General features: G+C 37.7%; 1 protein-coding gene and 1 long non-coding RNA gene across 8 annotated transcripts in view; one reads left to right on the top strand and one right to left on the bottom strand.

Annotated features, from left to right (window-relative positions):
- The window catches only part of LOC144972626 (uncharacterized), a 71,040-nt gene extending 63,269 nt beyond the window's left edge, over nt 1-7,771 (top strand). The window contains exon 3 of the long non-coding RNA XR_013645386.1: nt 4,290-7,771. This is a non-coding gene — a long non-coding RNA (uncharacterized LOC144972626). The remainder of the gene's footprint in view (nt 1-4,289) is intronic.
- LOC144972623 (peroxiredoxin-like 2A) overlaps nt 1-14,897 on the bottom strand; it is a 51,631-nt gene extending 36,734 nt beyond the window's left edge. Inside the window, exons 1-2 of one of the 7 annotated variants that reach the window (XM_078914072.1) lie at nt 14,704-14,897; nt 1,351-1,540 (exon numbers count right to left, since the gene is read on the bottom strand). In XM_078914072.1, the coding sequence (XP_078770198.1) occupies nt 1,351-1,540; nt 14,704-14,777 (264 nt within the window). In that variant the 5' untranslated portion in view covers nt 14,778-14,897. Of the gene's footprint in view, nt 1-1,350; nt 1,541-7,818; nt 8,034-8,173; nt 8,468-8,692; nt 8,837-8,913; nt 9,263-10,347; nt 10,813-14,703 lie in introns of those variants that run through there. The other 6 variants (XM_078914078.1, XM_078914076.1, XM_078914077.1 and 3 more) reach the window with 6 other exon arrangements.
- Between the last annotated feature and the right edge of the window lie 6,144 nt (nt 14,898-21,041).

The raw sequence follows: 21,041 nt of genomic DNA, 5'->3' as shown, positions 1-21,041 counted from the left end.
ATCTTGATAGTATTGACATAAGTAGACATAAACAGAGGTAAGGACAATATTTGATAAGCCCATAAAGCCTTTCAAGTCCTGAAGAAAATTTTGAAATCAAGACATCAGTCTCTACAAAATAAGAATTTTTAATACGAATGTAATAATGCACTAATGTATTACTGTATGGGTCAGAAACACAGAGGCAACCAAACGCATCACCAACAAATTGCAGACTTTTATAAACAAATGTATAAGGATAACTCTGGACAATAGTTGTATGAACGGATAAAGTCAGAAATGAAGATCTTTGGGAGCTTCCAATCAACAACCTATTAATATAAAAATCAGAGAGGAAGTGGGGATGGATAGGCCATACTTTTAGAAAACCTGATATGGAATCCCAAAGGAGGAAGAAGACCAGGGATGCCAAGAAACAGTTGACAAAGAGATACAGTGTCAGGAGAGGTGGTTACATGTGGAAGCAGGTGGAGAAGACAAGGAAGAGTCAAATGGCCTATGCTCTGACTAAGGTTAAGGGCTTTTAAGTCAAGTAAGTCGCATTGAAATCACACATTGTTGCCTTGAATTAAACTACAATGGTGTTGCCATACCCTAAACTACAATGGTGGTTGACCTTTAGCCATTATATATATATCATAATAATGCAGTAGCCTCTGGAGAGCATCTTATCTTGTGTGTCTTGTGCAATTTTCGACTAACATCTTTCTGCCAAACATCACACTGATCATGTGATTGTGATGCCTGGGATTATTTTCAAATGCTTATACATATGTCCGTGACTGTTTTATTCTATTTTTAGATAGTATGAAGAGCAGCTGCTTCTAATGGTCTCACACTACTATGTTATGATGATCTATCCAGGAAATGAAATCATTGCTGCACTTGTGTACAGTCACAAACCCATCTAGTAGCCTCGTCATAACACAATCCTCAACTAGATGTTCTGTAGTTTTGGGTTCTTGTCCACATCGTGCACTTGTGGGACATGTGAATCTGGTGAAGCATCGCCAATGTTAGGCAGGTTCTCAACCTCAGTTGATTTGCCACCACCCAACGGGTACAATGCTGGTACAGAAGCCTGGCAACTTTTCTCCAAGTCTCGAGGAGTCTATGTCCCTGCCCCCACAAGAGACTATCAAAATGTGAAGAGAGAAGCAAACTGACCAAACTGCTAAAGAGGTGGTTAATTTAAAAAAAAAAAAATTTTAATGAGCTTTTATATAGCGCAATATCCACTAAACGTGCTCAAAGCGCTTTACATGAATTTCTAATTCTATTCTTAAATTGTAAATAATTTAATTATAAAGAAACATGATTTACTCATGGAAATATAAGTGTAAAATTTACCTTTATCATTTTGGGCTCACTGTCAAAGGTTTGCAAGTCTGTATTTGACAACCAGTCCAAAGTAGCTTTTTCTGGTGACTTAACAAATGGATTATTTGGAAGATTGCAGAGAATGGCCACACCAGCAACAGCAGCAGCACCCACGGACCCAAGGATTGTCCAGGCCCCCATTCTTCTGATATTAATGGCTCTGTTTCAGTTAGAAATGAACACATTCATTATATGCCATATTAAAGGAGCAATACAAATTGAAATATTGCAAAAAAGAAAAAAAAGTACTGATCAAACTCTAATTCAATTTGTTTTGTATTAATGGCACTGATGTCATATGCCTAGAGTCAGTCCTCTTATAACGATGGATTGATGAAAGTGACATTTGGAGATCTAATATTGTTGTAATGGAAATCACTCCCCAATCATTGCATTACAACAATGTTAAATCAAACCCAATAATAATAATAATAATAATAATAATAATAATAATAATAATAATAATAATAATAATTTTAAAAAATAAAATCATAATACAGTAAAATTACTTTAAAGCGAAAGAAGCTAAACCGAAAAATACCTTAAACCGCAAAGAATTTAATAAATTGCACTAGTTTCTTCATTATCTTTGTACTAATTTCTTACGATGAACCGAAATACTTCTAAGCAGGACTTTCTTTAAACCGAAACAACTTGAGAGCACCTTCCCTTTTTCTCTTTCTCTATTTTTCTTCAAAAATTCGGGAAGGAGGCCACACGTAATAATGCCCGGCGATATTAAACAGAGCGTAAGTATAAGATGAGGGTGATGGGTGGGTTGGGGGGAGGCAAACACTTCAATCACTGCACTTGGACTTGGCCAACACCACAGTCGCACAGACTGGAAAAGGAAGACAGCGGGTGCCTGGCGAAAAATTAGGAAAGAGAGAGAGTTGGGGTGTAGAATCACGTAAGCGAGATGTTCTCACTCATGTGTTGATGCTTTGGAACTGACAAATTTTCAACATGACAATATGGGGGGGGGGGGGGGTTAGCCAACTTACCATTGACATGCCATTTCATTTCCACTTAGTTTAAATGTGTGTGTGTGATGGGCTAAAGGGGAGGGGGAGGTTCTATGTAATTGGGCCTTTGAACCTAATGGCTTTTCAACAAAAGGGGTGTGTGTGTAGTAGACGGCTTAGCATTGACACTCCTTTTCATTTCCATTTCACTTCACCTCTGAGTAGCTGCGCATCATTCATTATCAATTATCGCACAAGAACTTTCGATCTTATTTTAGCTTTACATTTTACTAAAAGATGTCTAAAAGAAAGCACTATGCTTACACGTTTGAGTTTAAAATCAAAATACTATGTGAAGTCAATGAAAGAAAAGTTGATCAAGACGGAGATATGTAAAAGAAACACGGCATCCCGAACTTAACTCTTTCAACAATTTTGAATGAAAAAGGAAAAACCCCAAAAATATTTTTGAAATACACAAAAAAAAACAAAAAACAATTAAAATAAAAATCATTTTTAAAATGGTTACGAAGATGGCATTTATTCAACAACTCCATTTAAGGGGAAACCCATGATACGATTAAATGAGCAAATTCCTTAAATAGTTTCTACCCTTGAAAAACATAGCAAAAGGGGAACTGGCTTTAAACCAACATGTCTTTAAACCGAAATGGTTTAGAAGGTCCCCAAAATTTCGGTTTCAAGTAATTCTACTGTAATAATTTAAAGGCGGACTTCCGTGATTGGACTCCATTGCACATATAAATCTAAAGGTGAGCTTTGTGTGTGTTGGTTCGACTTGTTAGTGATTTAATTTATGTTAAATCACAATCTGGTGGCATGTTCTCTCGAACAAATGCATGTGTGCCAGCGACTGAGGGTGCCGAAGTCTGAAATCCAGGTTTGGTCAACCATCGAAACCTGAAAATACTTCCCTTAAGAAGCTCTAAAACCTACTTTTCATTGTATGCTTTTCTACGAAGCTATGCTATACATGCAGGGATGTAAATACAAAGCCTTTAAAAAATCTGAAATTTCAGAATAATTAATCAAAACAAAATCTAGTTGGTTGTTATAGTAGTGGTGGTAGAGATGATGATGTGGTTATGGTTGTAGTAGTAGTAGTATAGATGATGTGGTGGTGGTGGTTGTAGTAGTGGTGGTAGGAATGATGATGATGTGGTGGTGGTTGTTGTAGTGGTGGTAGGAATGATGTGGTGGTGGTTGTTGTAGTAGTGGTAGTAGGTATGATGACGGTTGTAAAATTATTGGTGTTGGGGATGACAATGTAATGGAGGTTGATGTAGTAGGGATGGTAGAGATGATGACGTGGTAGTGGTTGTTGTAGTAGAGGTGGTAGGAATGATGATGTGGTGGTGGTTGTTATTGTAGTGGTGGTAGGAATGATGTGGTGGTGGTTGTTGTAGTAGTGGTAGTTGTTGCTGTTGCGGTGGTGGTCAGAATGATAACCTGTGTAAAAGTATTGGTGGTGAGGATGATGAGGTGATGGTTTTTGTAGTAGTGGTGGTAGAGATATGATGTGGTGGTGGTGGTTGTAATAGTTGTGGCAGGAATGATGTGGTGGTGGTTGTTGTAGTAGTGGTGGTAGGGATGATGACGGTTATAATAGTATTGGTGGTATGGATCATGATGATGTGGTGGCTGTGGTTGCAGTAGTGGTGATAGGGATGATGACGATGATGATGACGTCACAGTAGTTCATGATTGCATAAACGTCTTAATCCCAGGTTGTAATATTTTGGTCGATTTTTTAAAACATTTCTGAGACAAAGAGTAAACTTCCGTATTTTCTGGGACAGCCATTATTTTTTCACAAATTTCTGGTTTCACGGACCTGTTGAATGACAAACAACTGATAAACACTTGAAAAAAAGTAAATTTTTTTCTCTCTTAAATTTACTGGAAATTCTTTTCATATTTCAGAAAACTTGAAACCGGAATCAGCCCACTTTGGGAGCTATGAAACTGGAATTCTGGCATATGCCAGAAAATTGGAATTCATGAACAAATGGTGTTTTTCGATGAAGGAAGGAAATGAATAGATAGTATTCTTGGACAGACGCGCCAATGCGAGTGAGTGACCAATTATCGATTTATCACTTTCACCAGTGTTTACATTTAAAGCAGAACTGAAAACACAATTATATTTTGCTGTGGAAAACCTCAAATCATCGCAAATAAATATTGCATCATTCAATGCACATGGATAATCTTATATTAAGACTACAAATCTTATCAAGGATTTAAAGAAATACAATCTCAATATTGTATGCCTTCAAGAAATGAAATGACCCGAAACAGAACAGATCATTGAAGGGAATCAACCAATAACCTTTCACACAAAAAGACAGGAAGGCTTGGGGTTTCTAATATCTCAGGCATGGCTACCACAGCTGGAAACACGGGATCATTCATGATAGGTTAGCAGTATTAAAAAGTAAGATTTTAACTCAAAAATAGGCCAGAAATCAGAAGGTGAATATTGCTTAGGCAACTATTCCAAAGGAAAAAGGAATGATAATGGTCAACGCCTAATTGACTTGCGCAGAAAACCAAATGTATATTACATGAGAAGGATAAATGAAAGTGGATGACAATATTGTAAAGATTTATAACAGTATTATTGTCCCATATCATTACAAAAAACACCTGAACAATGCAAGGACATTTTCTGGAACAAATGTAAACATTGACAGCAGACTGTTAGTAACTACTTTCAAAAGTAAAACACCAAGATTTTTCAAACCCAGGCCAAAACCAGCAACAGATTTTACTAGCCTAAAAGATGAAGCTATACAAAATGCATTCAAAAACAAACTATCAAACAAACTTGAGCTTTTACAAATCAATGTGCAAACAAACCCTGCCTACAACACCAGAAATTGATCTACACTATCATTTCGGTCAGAGATGAAACTCTTCCAAAGACAATGAATTTCAAAAGTAACTTCTGTCCAATCCTCCAACAACTCTCGGAAGAACAAAAACTTGATACTCAGTATTAACAGTTACCACAATATGAAGAACTAAAACGAGAATGGAAAACACAGAGAAATCAAGTGATGCATAAAATCAAAGCACAATCTATTGTCAATTATAAAAGCAAAATCGACAACATGGCAATGGAAATAGAAACAGCTCCAGACAGTATGGAAATATTCAAAGTTGTTAAAAACATTAAACAGAAACAAAAAAGTTATCCTATATTATTTAATAAGGGTAAATTAACCTGTGATGACAACAAATAGTTGAAAGAGTTAAAGCCTTCTTCGAGAATAAGTACAACAGATAGAACCATTCGAATACCCTGAATCAAGACTGGAAGAACCAATAACCGATCTTGAGGTATTTACCAACTTAACAATCACAAGACACCATCAAAGCAGAGGAGCTAAAATGCCTAACTGAACCACACATTACTAATATGTTTAATGGAATGTTCGAACATAAAACACATCTTGATCTCGGCTCCGGTAAACTTATACTAATTCTGTTGATTAAACCAAACAAGAAAAACGGACCATTAGAAAATCTAAGACCATTTGTTCTTCTTTCAACATTTAGAATACTGCTCAGCGTAATAACACTCAACAGAATAAGATTAAAATTAAAGTGGAAGAGTAACTTGCCAACCTTTCTTAAATTAAGGGTAATTCTTTTGCCAGTTGACTCTAAGAGGATTCATCTCGATTTATGTTTATTTCCACAATACAGTAGTATAATTAGATGACTACCTGTTCGTAATAGCTCTATTTCTCCGCAAATAATGCAGGTTCTCCACTAGTAATAATAAAAATAGTAGTAGTAGTAGTAGTACGAGGGTGAGTCAAAAAGTATTGGGACTCTGCTTATTACTTTAAAACAAATTGAATCAATACCTGGCATCATACCTCAAATTAAAGGTTGGCATTAGCCAAGTAGAATGCTTCTTCTCAATACTGCATATCTTGATAGCCACACTCCACCTTTTTGTAAGGGAATGTATCCCATCCTCGTAAAACTGAGTTGACTGAACTTTGAGCCAATTTTTCACTTGTCTTGGCTTCTTCATCATCTTCAACGCAATGCCCCTTCATTGCCTCCTTCAGTGGACCAAAAAGATGGAAGTCTGACAGTGTCAAGTCTGGAGAATAAGGAGGGTGAGACAGCATTGTCCGTCAGAATGATATGATCATCTCCATTTTCCTGGCACATGGGTGTGTGGAAGGGCATTTTCATGAAGACACAGTACTTGTTACATCTCCAAATCTGGTCTAACTCAACGAATTCTTGCTTTCAGTCAGTTGCTTCAAGGTTTACTTGTAACGTTCATAGTTCACAGCGGCACCCTGTGATAGGAAATCAATGGGGATTACATCTCTAATGCCCCAAATTACTGTTGGCATACCTTTCCCAGCTGATTCACAGTTTTGAAGTTTTTGGTCTTTGGACCAAGAGGTACGTTGCCATTTCACTGCTTGTCTCTTTGATTCAGGTTCATATATAATGAAGCCAGGTTTCATATCCAGTGATTATTCTACTAAGAAAGCTGTCATATCTCCCATTTAACCGGGGAAGCTCGGAACACCCTTTCCCACTGTTGATTAACTGCCTGGGTACCTGACGAGCGTAGACCAAGGATTTGACAAGTTGATGAGCACTTCCATGACTAATTTCAAGGTCTCCTACTATCTCATCAAGAGAAGTTCTTCTATCAGATCTGATCAATGCTTCTGTCTTTTATTCGATTCACTGAGTTGACACTGTATGGATGGCAACTGAGATTTGTCAGATAAAGACATGGTTGAGGGGATGTCAGATTAGGTGTTGGATTGCATCTCATTTTCTTCTAAATGATGAGATACACATTCAACTCACCTAGAAACACTGCCTCGACAAAATGACTGAGTTTTGTAAACTTTCTCAAGGCATTTAAAAATGTTACTTGAGGTTTCTTCTTCGAAAACAAGAAATTCAATTTTAAATTACAGCTTTCTGTAGCTGATGGGCATTTGTGGAGGAAGCTATTGGGAGGCCTCCCAAAAGCTCCTCGGTCTAGCATCTCTTTCAATTAGTATTTTCACTGTTGAACTGCCATCACTTTGTCAAAATTTGACAGAATTACAATTTTCAACTTTTGGTTTACAGAGTACATATATTTATATGTAAGTTCAATTAAGCCAAATATGACGTCACATGAAAAAGAAATTAACTCAGTAGGAGATTAGTCCTATTACTTTTTGACTCAGTCTCGTATTAGCTAATAGCAATAGCAATAACAGTTGTAGTAGCCGTAATAATAATAATAATGATGATGATAATAATACTAATAATTGTGGCTGCTTATACTATTGTCATTATCATCATTATTAGGTACTATAATTAGGTATAATTAATTAAATGAAAACAAAAGAAAGCAAAACAAAGGGTAAAAAACACCCAAAAAAAACAAACAAAACAAAATAAGCAGGACCGTATCATGCCATCCAAATCCCTCTATAAAGAGAAAGTGGACTTCTTGGTGCTTGGCGAAAACTTGAAGGACTTTTGTGAATGTTCATATTAATATCGTATCGTTTTAAAACCCTTTAACTTTAAATGATCTGTGGAAATTGCACAAATACAATTTTTCAAAGTTAGACGTCTAGAATAGGCTGCCATTATTCTCAAACATGTCTGCCGATAAAGAAAACTGAATATTGGCAGGAACCTATCTGGCAATAATAAAATAATAATAATAATAATAATAATAATAATGATAATAATAATAATAATAATAATAATAATAATAATAATAATAAAGTATTATTGTCCACAAAAATTGATACCTTCCGGACGTCAGCAAAGACCAACATAACAGAGTTTTTGTTTCTGGTTTTTATGGCGCTTGCAACACATTTAGGTCAAATTGGTGCCAGTAAAAAGAAGAAAATGGAATAGTAAAAAGTTCTAGAATTATAATTAAAACACCCAAGAATAACTAAGACAAAGGGGAATTTGTTCAAATAGGGAACAGCACACTATCAGTGTACTAGTACATCCCTTCTCCATCGCCATTTAGTGTCTCACGCTCCCATATCACTTTTCCATCAGATGACTTCTGCTTTCTTTTTCAGGTGGTCTAAAAATACACTCAAGCACGGAAATCTCGAACAAGTCGGGACCGGGCCTATTTGAGATTTTCGTGTTTTCCATATTGAGTATTTTACAGAGGATATGAGGAAGACTATGAGGGAGGTAAATGTGGATGGTCTTGATAAAAGTCATATTATAATGATAACTCTCTATTATTGTGAACTCTCTCAAGAGTCGATAGTGAGACAATTCAATTTCCTTTTCTTGGTCACCTTCTTGTCTTGTTCAATTACAAAAATGGAATGACACTTCCCACTCCGTGTGCTTGATAAAAAGACAAAGCCAGCATATCGCATTGTGGATTACACACTCAGCACGCGACGTCATTAACTACGTATCCGGTACCAAAAATCACTATCACTTAACTCCCTCATGCTCTTTCTTCCCTCTTACCCATAGCAAGATAAAGAGAGAGGGAGGGCATTGCGCTCACCTCACCCCTAATTGATTATATCATTTTAAAACGTCTTGTTAGTCTCCCATCCCAACGATACTGGTCATTTTGCGATGTACTGGTACCTCAGATTAAGTACCATAAAGTGAGCTAACGATGGAGTGCGGGTGTGTAAGAAGCTGGTCAAACATTCCCTGTCAGGTCAGCATGCACAAACACATAATATATGCCACACACACGCACGAGTTACACATTAACTGACACTTAGTGCTATGGGGAGAGCGATGGCATCTTTTGTTTCCGTTCAACATCACAAAAAAAACAAAACAAAAAAAATTCAACAGACTGCAAGGGAAAGTCCAGTTTGTTCGAGATTTCCATTATGATCACGGAAAGTGTTCGAGATTTTCGTGTTGCCAATACTAATGAAATAGAAGGATTAAAACGGGGAATTGTACTGAGTTTGAGATTTCCGTGATTTCGAGATTTCTGTGCTCAAGTGTATTTGTTATCATTTGTATTCACATTCTAAAGGTCATAGTAATTATGGTAAGAAGTTCTATTAGTTATAAATCTTGACAACCCACTCATTGAGAGAGAAAAGGAAGGGGGGAGGGGGGCAATAAAATTATTTTACCGTCAGTACAAATAAAGTAATAGTAATAGCAATAAACCCAAAGCGGTTTAGCAGAATTTTTAAAAGCTAGAACTTTCCTTCCGATTAAAATAGACAAACTGCCTTTGTGTGAATCCTTTTCAATTTACTTGAACTTATTCATTCTGCCATCTTATTTATGCAATCAAATTGCCAGAGATAAAAATAATTTTGTCATTATGCAACATGTTTATATCTTTTCATTTAAAGTCAGTCTCAAACCTTTCTTTATTCTATGTATTTTTTTTTGCAATTGTTTCAGTGAAATATTGGGGATAAATCCAAAAGTGATATAGCAAATTATGTTTCTTATGTCTAGTCGATTTTTAAATTTTGTAACATTTGCATCATATTATGTAATAATGTGTTATTTTGAAATTTGTATCTTCCTCTTTATTGTGATGTAAATGCATTCTCCTCGATAAGACAAACATTTTGGTATACAATCTGTTAATAAGAACTCCATATTGACTGATTTAACCATTCTTTATTAGGAACTGTGTATTGAGTCCACCAGTGGACTGAAATCACAGCTGTGTATTCAGTCCACCGGAAATAAAAATATTTTAAAAGGACCAAATATCGTCTATACTTGTTACCTTAATCAATACTGACGACATTGATAATAAGCCTATTATGGGCATCATTAGAAACGGACAGGCATATGATTTATGACAATTCAATGGCTTAATAATATCATTTACAGCGTTTTATAATTTACTTTCGGGAAGTCTTGATTGAGAGTTGTTCGAAATCAGGCGCGTGAAATAGATCTCTATTTTCGATACCAATATATGAATTATTGACGAGATTCTTACCATGGCTGCCAGATGGCCATGGGCCTGGCCAATTTGGCCACACAGAGAAAAATGTTTCTATAGTCAATCTGAATTAACATTTATATCTATTAAAAAATGTTCCTAGTCCGTTAGAATTTTTGTGATTATCAAAAACGATCAGTTTTCCAAGGAGATCAGAGTTGTAGTATTGTTTGCCCAAGTAAGGTTTTATTTGGTCACTTTTCACATCGAACACTGGCCTCGAGCATGGCTGTGCCTCGAGGCCTCAGGCCTCCCACCCCTGGCAGTCTTGACTTTGTCTTCTTCCAACATCCTTTTCTTTCAAAATCATTCCTTGTCATTTGTCTTGTAGAGCTAGTCTATTTTTCATTGCCTATCATTTGAACAATGGCTACTCAGACGCATGAATCTGCAAGTTCTTGTCTTGATTTGTATGTTGGAAGAAGGTTTAAGACATCAGATGAATTCCTGAAAGTTCTCGAGCTAAGGAAAGGAAGAGGTGAAACATGGGTAAAAGGAACAGGTGGCAGCACTGTTACCTACGCAAACAAATTCATAAAATGATGAGCGGCACTATACGGAGGACCCTAGGATCAAAGTAGGCAACTACAAATGTTTGCACAGTGGAACCAGTTCGTCAATATTATTATTATTATTATTATTATTATTATTATTATTATTATTATTATTATTATTATTATTATTATTATTATTATTATTTATTCTTCTCCTTATTATTATTAGTATAGTTGTTATTTTGATTACCATGCACTTTTCATTACGTATTGTATTGCCTTTTGAAATAAGATCGTTTAATAAATATTGGAATTAGATCAAACTACATACAACCTATTTGTCTAATCTTTTCCCTCAGTATTGCTTTCATTTTATGTCACTTGTTGCATCTTTGTAATCTGTTCTCAAATTCATGAACAGCCACTTGAAATTATATTCCAGAAATATAACAGTAGCGTCTTCTAATTCTAATAATAGGGGGATAATTAATACCAATAGGTATTTCTGTGAGATTTTGTCCTCGTCCTGGTGTTCTGTGGGTGGAATTCCCCTTAGGGTAGGGGAAAGTTTGCTGTCTTGGGCTGGTTGTTGATTGGCCCTCTACCTTGCTGTCTTCCCCATCGCCCTTGTAACATTTATTCGTTCCATGTTCTTGTTCTGGAACAGGATTGAGACCATTTGGTTCCCCCTGTCTGGAATCATATAGTGGGAGGTAGATAGTTAAATGGTTTTGTCCAGCACTTGCTGTGTCTGTGAGAAGTGGTACTTTTACTTTTTTTATATTTTTTGTAAATCATCTCCCTGACGCTGAGAGTCTTAATTAAATATGGGAATGAATAACCATCTAGAACATATCTCCCTTTTGCCGAGAAACCCCAACTCAAAGTCTTTTGTGAGTGTGATAGTTAGTAGTCAAACATTGGGTACACTGCTCTTGGGACATATTAGGCTTTATTCTTAGGCACCTGTGACCCAAGACTTCAGGCATATTTAGAATCGTCCTTTATATATTGTATACCTTTTTCTCTTTCATTAAAACGACCGCAACTCGTCATAATCACAACCCCTCTTGGTGGACTCTTCATGGGTCAATAACCTGACTAAGCTATCTCTTTATCCCTAAATACTATATCATTTGGATTCCATGTCATTTACTATCACTTCTATGTGTCCTGTTCTTCAGTAGGACCATTTGGTTTAGCATAGGCCTGGGATCTTGAAGGAAACGGTGCATTTATTGTTCTCTACATATGTTAGGTTTTATAACATTTTGCATTTGCAACCATTTGAGTGTATATGTCAGCCAAATTGTATCAGACTATGCTATCTACGTATGCATTTTAAATGGTGAACTTGTCCCCAAATGGTAATTGACAGCCCCCCCTCCCCTATCATGGACAGGGAGATTACTTGCTATTTTTATTTTTTCCATCCTATCCCCATATACGTTTTCCAACTTGTTCTTGTCTTGGAATAAAATTACTTGGTTTTGTTCTGGCCCTGGCCAGAGACCTTGGCTGAGAGGGAAACAATTATTGTATAGTTTGTTTTTGGAGATGATGTCTTTTTTTCCTTGTAAGTCACCTCTTTGTTATGTAGTTGTAGTGTTGTATTTGTTGTTGTTACATATAATGATTTGTAAGCGAGTCTATCTGATTTAGTTGTATCATGGGCCATTCCATGTCAAGTGGACCAAATTTTTGGAAATTGGGAATCACACCCCTTTTGATTTTCCTCAAACTTGGCTCAATTGAAGATACTTATGAGACATGGAGGAAACCAAATTTTCAGTTCCGAATATCGATTTTTGATTTTTTTACAGTTTTTTAAAATTTAGTCTAAAAACGAGTCAAAATCAAATTTGCTCGTGGGTCCATTTTTGAGAGGTTATAAGCTTTTTTATTAATCAAGCTAACTCTCTCAAATGTTGTAATCCTGTACAACTGTTAGCATAGATTACAATTATTTTAAGGGAAATAAAAATATTTATCAACTTTTGGAGATCTGCCCTTGAATATGGCTCCCCGTGCTATTCGGCAAAAAAAAAAATGAATTTTTTTCAATATTTATTTTCATGACTTTGTTTCATTTTTGGTCATTGATGATTTGTATCTCAATAAATAACAAATGGTCCAACATAATATAGCAAAAATATTGGACTGGAACTACAATTTTTCGAACAATAGTGCATAGTGTACTGCGACGTGCACCAAAATCGCAAATTTTTGTCATCTTCAAGGCTCAAAACGGTCAAAGAAGTCGGCTGGGATTTTTTTCAAAAATAGATATATTGTGCAAATACACTATTTCTATAAGCACATGGAAGCTTATCTTGTATTTTGAGGTGCTTCATGGTAAAAATCACCTGCAAAAAAAACTAAGTATCTCAATCTTTGGTTACAAAGGGGCATAACTCAATAAATTATTCAAACCCCCAAAATCGACTTACTTATAATACACTACACAGATAACAAACAAAGCTTAAAATATGTGGCTTATGACAAACTCTTAAAAGATAATAAATTCAATGCTTTCAGTTTTTTTATTATTGAAAAAAAGTGCGAAATAATGCATCACCAGTTCAATGATTGTAGACTACACACTCATTCAGATATATCAGGGTGGCATGAATGAAAAAAAAATATCCAGCTCCTTTAGATTTATCAATTTGTGTGTTGGAATGTTCTCCAGTTAAAAATAACTTGTGAAAAAAGTGAGAAAGTTAAATAAGGAGAAAGGACTTTATGCTGAACCCGATTCTAAAAGAAGGAAAAGAATAGCAGATAAGATTAAAGAAAAGCCTAATTGAATTTTTATAACAACGATGAATATTCGTAGCTGTGTCCTGGAAAGACTATGTTTCGGTCACAATTGACGGGGAAAAGACCAAAGTGCAAAAGCGTTTAATACTTGTTAATTTGAATGAACTGCATGCGGAATCTTTTAAAAAGTACCCTCAATAACTCAATATAATATTGGTTGATCAAAATTCTGTGAACTTAGGCCCAAAATAATATATTACTGTAGGACCAAAAAAAGGGAACGCGTTCAGCTTTTGTTAGTGAAATGCATCAAAATTCAAAACTAATCATATTAGCTGTTCCTGGGATAAATGTCACTAATCTGAATAATTACGTAAAATATTGAAAATCCAGAATGTATGCTTCATCTTTGTGAAAAATGTCCTGGAACAGACAATCTGGTGGACGAAAAACAGAGCTGTGTATTCAGTCCACTGGTGGACGGAAAACACAGTTCCCTTTTATTAAATGAATGGCACGCGATTTCGGTCACAACTTTCCAATGGTAATTTTGGGGTAAAAATCAGTCGGAATTTCATACTTTGAATTTGAACTGCCACATTTCTAATCAAGATATCTAGAAACAAAATTCAAACTGTTTTGTAATCAGTGTTGCCAGCTCTTACATATGACATTGGTTTCATGTGTGATTTACATTTAGAATTTTTGTTAAACTCACTAATTAACAACTTTTTTTTGGTTAGAATAAGTAATATCGGTGTATGTGTGTATGTTCGCGTATGAATATAAATGTATCTGTGATTGAGTTTGTGAGCATGTTAGTGACTAAGTTAATTTCTTCATTCTATTCTCAAAATTTATTTTTCTTTCAGTTTCACATCGGAAGCATTGTAATTACAACCTCCAGAATTGGCGTCTATCTATCTATCTAGCCTAGATAATAGATAATAACCTGTCATTGTTATTGTTAATAAAGAAATTCTTAATAATCATTAAGAGCTCAGCTTATTTGTGTTAGAAACTTTTTTTTTCTGTGCTGAGTTGATTCATTGATTGACTCAGTTTCTGGCTAATGATAAAACACAATTGATCTCACCCTCGGCCTTTCTTCAAACTGAATAATAATCCAACCGGAGTCGAAACATGCTTAAACTTGGATATATCATTCATTTATTCATTAGGTACCCGAAGGTCCAAGGTTCGTCTGCAGTGTGGGTCGTGTTGGGTTATTCGATCGCTTTTACCCGATCGACGCTCGAGCGCCATTCACGAATAATTGTTCGATCAAAATGCCTGAAGAACGAACGAGCGGGTAAATCGAGCGAGCGGGACAGACAAGCCGAGACGAGCGAGCGGAGGGGAAACGAGTCTTTCGAATCATTTCAAATGATACCAGACAGTTTGTCGTCCGATACCAATCGCCAACGTTTGCACACTGATTCGAGCAATGCTGTGTTCTTATCTGTGCCTCGTCCCTCACTCCTTGTCAGATGTTAGTTTGTCTGGGTAGCAGGGAAATTCGTGTAGGTGTATCACGCGTGCGTGACAAGACTTCATTTAAAGCCTACTAAACACATACACACACACACACACACACACACACACACAGAGTCTATTTCTATGATACACTCGCATCCATCTGTCAATGAACACTACAGTAGTAAAACGTTAGCTTTGAATATGAAATGTTCCAATGTTATATGCCTGTGTATTCTTTGTTAGTTCCCATCATAATCATCATATCATCATCATCATCATCACCAACACCCTAATACTAATCAGTCGTTCATTTGGGGATCGGAGTAGTCTAGCAGGTGTATAAATCAAAACGCATTTCCATGGATTTACCATGCTTAATGAACTTCATAATATTTATCTAATTTATTCCCCCAGCAGGCCATATCGACCATATAATATATCCATTTCGTACAGGAGGTACACTGGCGGTCGATCTATTGAGCGAAGCTGTTTTGTGCCGCCCTATATCTTTCAAATTCAGTAGATACTGCTTTTCGTCTCATTTTTTTCCCATATGCTGCTTTTCGTTAACAGTCGCGCATCTCAACTGCCTTAGGGCCTAAACAGAGTGGGCACGGACGCGTCGCCGACGCGGCGCGGAAGCGTTTTCCAGGCATTTTTTTGACGCGTGAAAATCTTATTTACAAACGGACTGTGTGCTGCATTTGAGTGGACGCGTTTTACAAGCGGTGCGGAGGCGGGGTGTTTTTTTGATGCAGCGGTAAAAAAATGTGCCGCGTGTGCACTTGCCGCTGAAATAAAATTACCCGCGTCACATCTCGCTGCCGCACAAGACGTGTTCTCTTTTGGTGGTGTGTAATCAAAAAATTGTATTGTTTTCGTGATTCACATCAAAATGGAGACGGAAGCACTACTTCAAGCAGTTGAAAAAAGAACCTGTTTATACAACAAGGAAGATCCAAACTACAGCAACAGGAATTTCATCAATGCTGAGTGGAAGAAAGTTGGCAGTGAAGTCGGGTGCAGTGGTAAGTCACAATTTTATTCAATTACTTTCTTCTCTCTCCCTCGCTCTCTCTCTCTCTCTCTCTATCTCTATCTCTCTCTCTTTTTCTCTCTCTCTCTCTATCTCTATCTCTCTCTCTTTTTCTCTCTCTCTCTCTTTCTCTCTCTCTCTCTCTCTCTCTCTCTCTCTCTCTCTCTCTCTCTCCTTTTTCCCCTCTGAGATAAATCTATTGACAGACAATTTATCATGTGTTAAAGCACTTTCTGTTTTGCCACGGCAATGTTCCTTGGGGGGATAAGAAATAGTTGCTGAATCTTTCTCTCACTTGCATCCCACTTTTGGTTGCTCTGTTTCTCGACTGTTGCATTCCATCGTGTGTTGGCTCAGCTACATCGTCATCAGCACGTTGTACCACAGATCTAGTCGGTTCTTGTATGAGGATGAAATTATGTAGCACGGTGATGGCCTTGATTATGTCTGTAGCAGCATCAGGCTGCTCATCAATTTGACGTAGTAATATGCGCCACATCTGCGAAATTTTTCCAAAGGAACATTCAACTGAATTTCTCGCACGAGATAATCGATAATTGAAAATCTCTTTGTCCAATGTTAATTGGCGGTTGGGAAAAGGCTTCATCATGTTTTCTCTCAATGGAAAGGCATCGTCAGCTACGAAAACAAATGGAAGGGTAATGCCTGTTTCTGGTACCTCTGTGTCCTGTGGCAAATCTAGTTTGTCGGCCAGTAGTCTTTTTCCAAATTCAGAGCGAGCAAAAACGCCACCGTCGCTATTGCTACCGCATGAACCCACATCAATTATGATAAATTTGCCATCTGCGTCAGTGACAGCAAGCAACACAATGGAAAAATAGCCTTTGTAGTTGTAGAACTTTGATCCAGATCGGTTAGGCTTCTTGATCCGAATGTGTTTGCCATCGACAGCACCCAAACAATTTGGGAAATCAAACCTTTCATTGAAACCATGAGCGGTTTTTAGCCACAATTGTCGGTCTGGGGTAGGCATGACTTCCCTCTGAAGTACATCCCACAAAACACTGCATGTTTCTGTCGTGATACTTCTGACGGTTGAAACGCCGGCTCGAAAATGGAAGGATAGCGAAACATGACTCTCTCCAGAACATGGAAACCTGAAAAAGCCAAAAGTACAAAATTATCATTTGATTGAATATATCATAATATAGCTAGTGTAGTTAGTTAGCGCACAAGAAAACCCCATCAAAATCGGGCACGGCAGGGAAAATATCCCAAATTTTGCACAAAAACTCATTTGTGCGTATTATTTCTGAATGGCTGAAAGTACTAAGATTATATAGAAGGAGTTTTCCTAGCGGATTTGTATACGCAATTTTTGTTAAAAACATGGAAGAATTTTTCCTGCCGTGCCCGATTTTTGCGCTAAGTACATAGGCTAATATCATTTTTATTACTTTTATTACTTCTATTTTCCACAGACATTGATGCTAAAAAGCGGTGGAAGCAATTGAGGGACTATTTTTTGAAGGCCTTAAGTGAGCCACAGAAATCTGGATCTGCTGGTGGTGTGAAGAAAAAATGGTACCTCTTCGACCGGATGCTCTTCATCAAGCCCTACATTATTGATAGGAAAACTTCGAGCAATATGGACCCTCTGTCTCCAGAGGACACCGCAGGGGACGATATAGCGTCCCAGGACAACACGCCCTTCCTTTCAATGGAACCACCTAGGCCACAGACATCCACACCATCCGATGTTCCAAATGATGAGACGGAAGTGTTGATAGACCCTGAACTAGAAAGCGATGATCGGCAACCACAACGCACAAATGTCGCCAAGCGTGCCAGGAGGCTATTTCCTCAGCAGCGATCATCGCAGTCTCGTTTCGACATTGAAATGCTAGAGGCAACAAAACGTTTGGGTAATAACAAACAGAAAGAATTAAGTGAAGAAGAACATTTCTGCCAAAGCCTTGTCCCAAAACTCAAACAACTGAGCCCCCTGGATAAAGTAGAGTGCCAGGCAGAAATATACATGCTATTGCTGAGGTACATGAGGAAAGGAGAAAACAGGCACGATCAAAATATTCACTCTCAATCCTATTCCAGTACCAATACTGCCACTGTCAGTGATTCTTCTCTTGATATTCATTACCATCAGTACAATCAAGGCTCAATACCTGAAACATCACAAACTATGCCCAACTATGAAGGCATCTCTCAAACTCAATCACAGTATCGACAATACCCCGAATTTCAAGATTAAAGATACAATTTTTTAAGTGTTACCTTGATGGGTTTGTGCATTATTCATTCTAATAATTAATTCATTTCTTTTTATATACTCTTTTTGTTTTAAACAATACTTCCAATCAGCTTTAATCAATCAATAAACCTGTTTTTATTTTTAAAATTTCTTTGTAGTGGTAAATTTCTTACAATATGATAATATGAATTTCGTAACCACCCTCCCCCCCCCCCCCCACACCCCCTTGGTCCGGGCGGTAGGCGGGGCTCTGGTGTGGTCATACTTCTTGTTAGGTGCTTGACTGTCGTCTTTATCCTTTTTGCACCCTCCTCTTTCCTTCGTTTCTGTGTTTCTACTTTTGTTGAGTGGTGAATCACAAGTATGAACTTGACCTGGAGCGACAGCGGTTCCTGTGCGTCAACTTGATACCCTGTACATAGGTTAATTTGCTACATTAGATGAACCGAGTACTCTGTACACAAAGGGCGGTAGAAATTCCTGTGTGTGTGATCACTTTGTGGATCATTTGAAGCTGGCTGTCGTTCAGGGAATGGTGTAATGCATTTTTATTGAGATGATTAGTAGGATTTCGATGTAAAATCATCTCTGTGGTCATCATCATATCTTGTCGCGCCAGTGAGTCAGCCAGTCCCGGGCAGTCTGGTTGCATTCCCTCAGGTCAGCATTGGTGCAGTGAGGTCCCAGCGAGCATTCGGACAGGATGTGGTCCATGGTCTGTCTGGGGTGACCGCATGGGCATTCAGTGCCCGGTGAGATTTTCCATTTAAAGAGGTTGGTGGCGGTGTTTCCCACCTTTGCTCTAGCTCTGTTCAACGCCACCCAGTCTTTTCTCTTGAGGTCTGTGCCTGCTGGGAGCTTTTCTGTTGGGGGCTGGAGGGCATCGTTTGCTGTCTTGTCCCATTCTAAAAGGATCTCTGTGGTGTCCAGGGATGATATTTTATTGTAAATCATCCCTTCAAACCCCCATTGTCTCGTCATGTTTGATTCACCGCTTTCTTTACTCACTGCTGTCATTCTTACTTATTCCCATGGGCGCTTATATGACCTTATTGTGTCGCAAGTGCCCTAAAACCCTCAACAAACAAATCATTGCTGTCATTCTTACTTTTTCACAGGGGCACTTATATGACCTAAGTAAGTCGCAAGTGCCCTTAAACCCTTAACAAACAAACACCCCTTTGATAAATGCTATTTACAGTGCTACTCCTGACGGACAAAGCACGTGTAACATTTAGGACACACAATAAGCAGAATTTTGGGCGCTATTACAATAGTTTTGACCAGGACAGTGCCCTAAAACCCCCAAGAAGCAAACAAACAGTCCCTATTTCTCCTGAATGCGAGTGTTTATAGCGTATTAGCACTGTACATGCTCAAGACACTTTACATGGGTTTTCAAGCCAACAGCAACCCTCAACATTATGGACAATATGAGCAGCTTGTCAGACCTGAGACAAATTTTTGTGCGGACAAACACAATGACCTGGTACTAATTTTGCATTTGAGTGGGGTGAAAACATCTGGTCAACGAAGCAGGGAATCGAACCTGTCCAAGCATCTGAAGTTAACCACTACACAATAGAACCACACACATATTAATGCATAATTAAACCTACCTTAAAGTGATGACCAGACGTTCTTTTGGCGGCAAAGGCTTTCGGAAATTGGTCGTTCTTTTTGTGATGAAAGGCCCAATCTTGTCTAACAACAGCTGAAAAGTTGAGGGTTTCATCCTAATGTATCGAATACATCTTTCCTCGTCCGACAGTATTTCGTCTATAAGATGGTGGTACTCACCATATACGCTTCGCCTTTGATTTATTTTATGGACCCAATATCTACGCCTATATCTTCGCCGTTTACTTAACCATCGTAGCATCAAACACTGAAGAACACGTTCTTCCTCCATTGTCATCTGTCAACCAAAAGTCAAAGTGACAAAAGATGCACAGAAAATGCAACGCTTCCACTCTGTTCGCAAAGGCGTCTTGGAAGCGCCGCGGAATCAAAGCGTCAAAACCCACGCGCCGAAAGCGCAACGCGTCGGCGACGCGTCCGCGTCCACTCTGTTTGGGCCTTTACTAGCCATGATAGGTACCTGTACCCACAGACTACTAGGAGCAGATCAGACAACAGCCACTTTTTAGTGGCTAATCGCCGCCATCGTATTTAATTTAAGATGTCAGCAGTTATCGGATGGATGGAGAATAGAGAGACTGACGATATACGGGGTTTCCATATTATATTGCGTATATTATATGAGAAAACAGTAAGCATTGGCATTTCGGGGACAGAACAGACGCGTTGTAAGCAAAACTTACATAAAAATAAATAAACAAAATGCTGCGAGGGTTTGATGAAAGTATGAACTTCATGGTCGATCAACTTGGTCATCAATCCATTCAACTTTCAATCTATTATACTTCTTTTACTACTACTGCTACTACTACTACTACTACTACTACTACTACTACTACTACTACTACTACTACTACTACTACTACTACTACTACTACTACTATCACTACTTCTATCGTGATAAATCTAACTACTACTACTACTACTACTACTACTACTACTACTACTACTACTACTACTACTACTACTACTACTACTACTACTACTACTGCTACTACTAATACTACTACTACTACTACTACCACAACTACTACTACACTACTACTAC

This window comes from Berghia stephanieae, chromosome 5 (assembly GCF_034508935.2).
Source record: "Berghia stephanieae isolate SIO BIC M18660-M18661 chromosome 5, UCSD_Bste_1.3, whole genome shotgun sequence".
NCBI lineage: Eukaryota > Metazoa > Mollusca > Gastropoda > Nudibranchia > Aeolidiidae > Berghia > Berghia stephanieae.
Note: the sequence above shows the minus strand (reverse complement) of the source record. Positions and strands in the feature narration are given on the sequence as shown.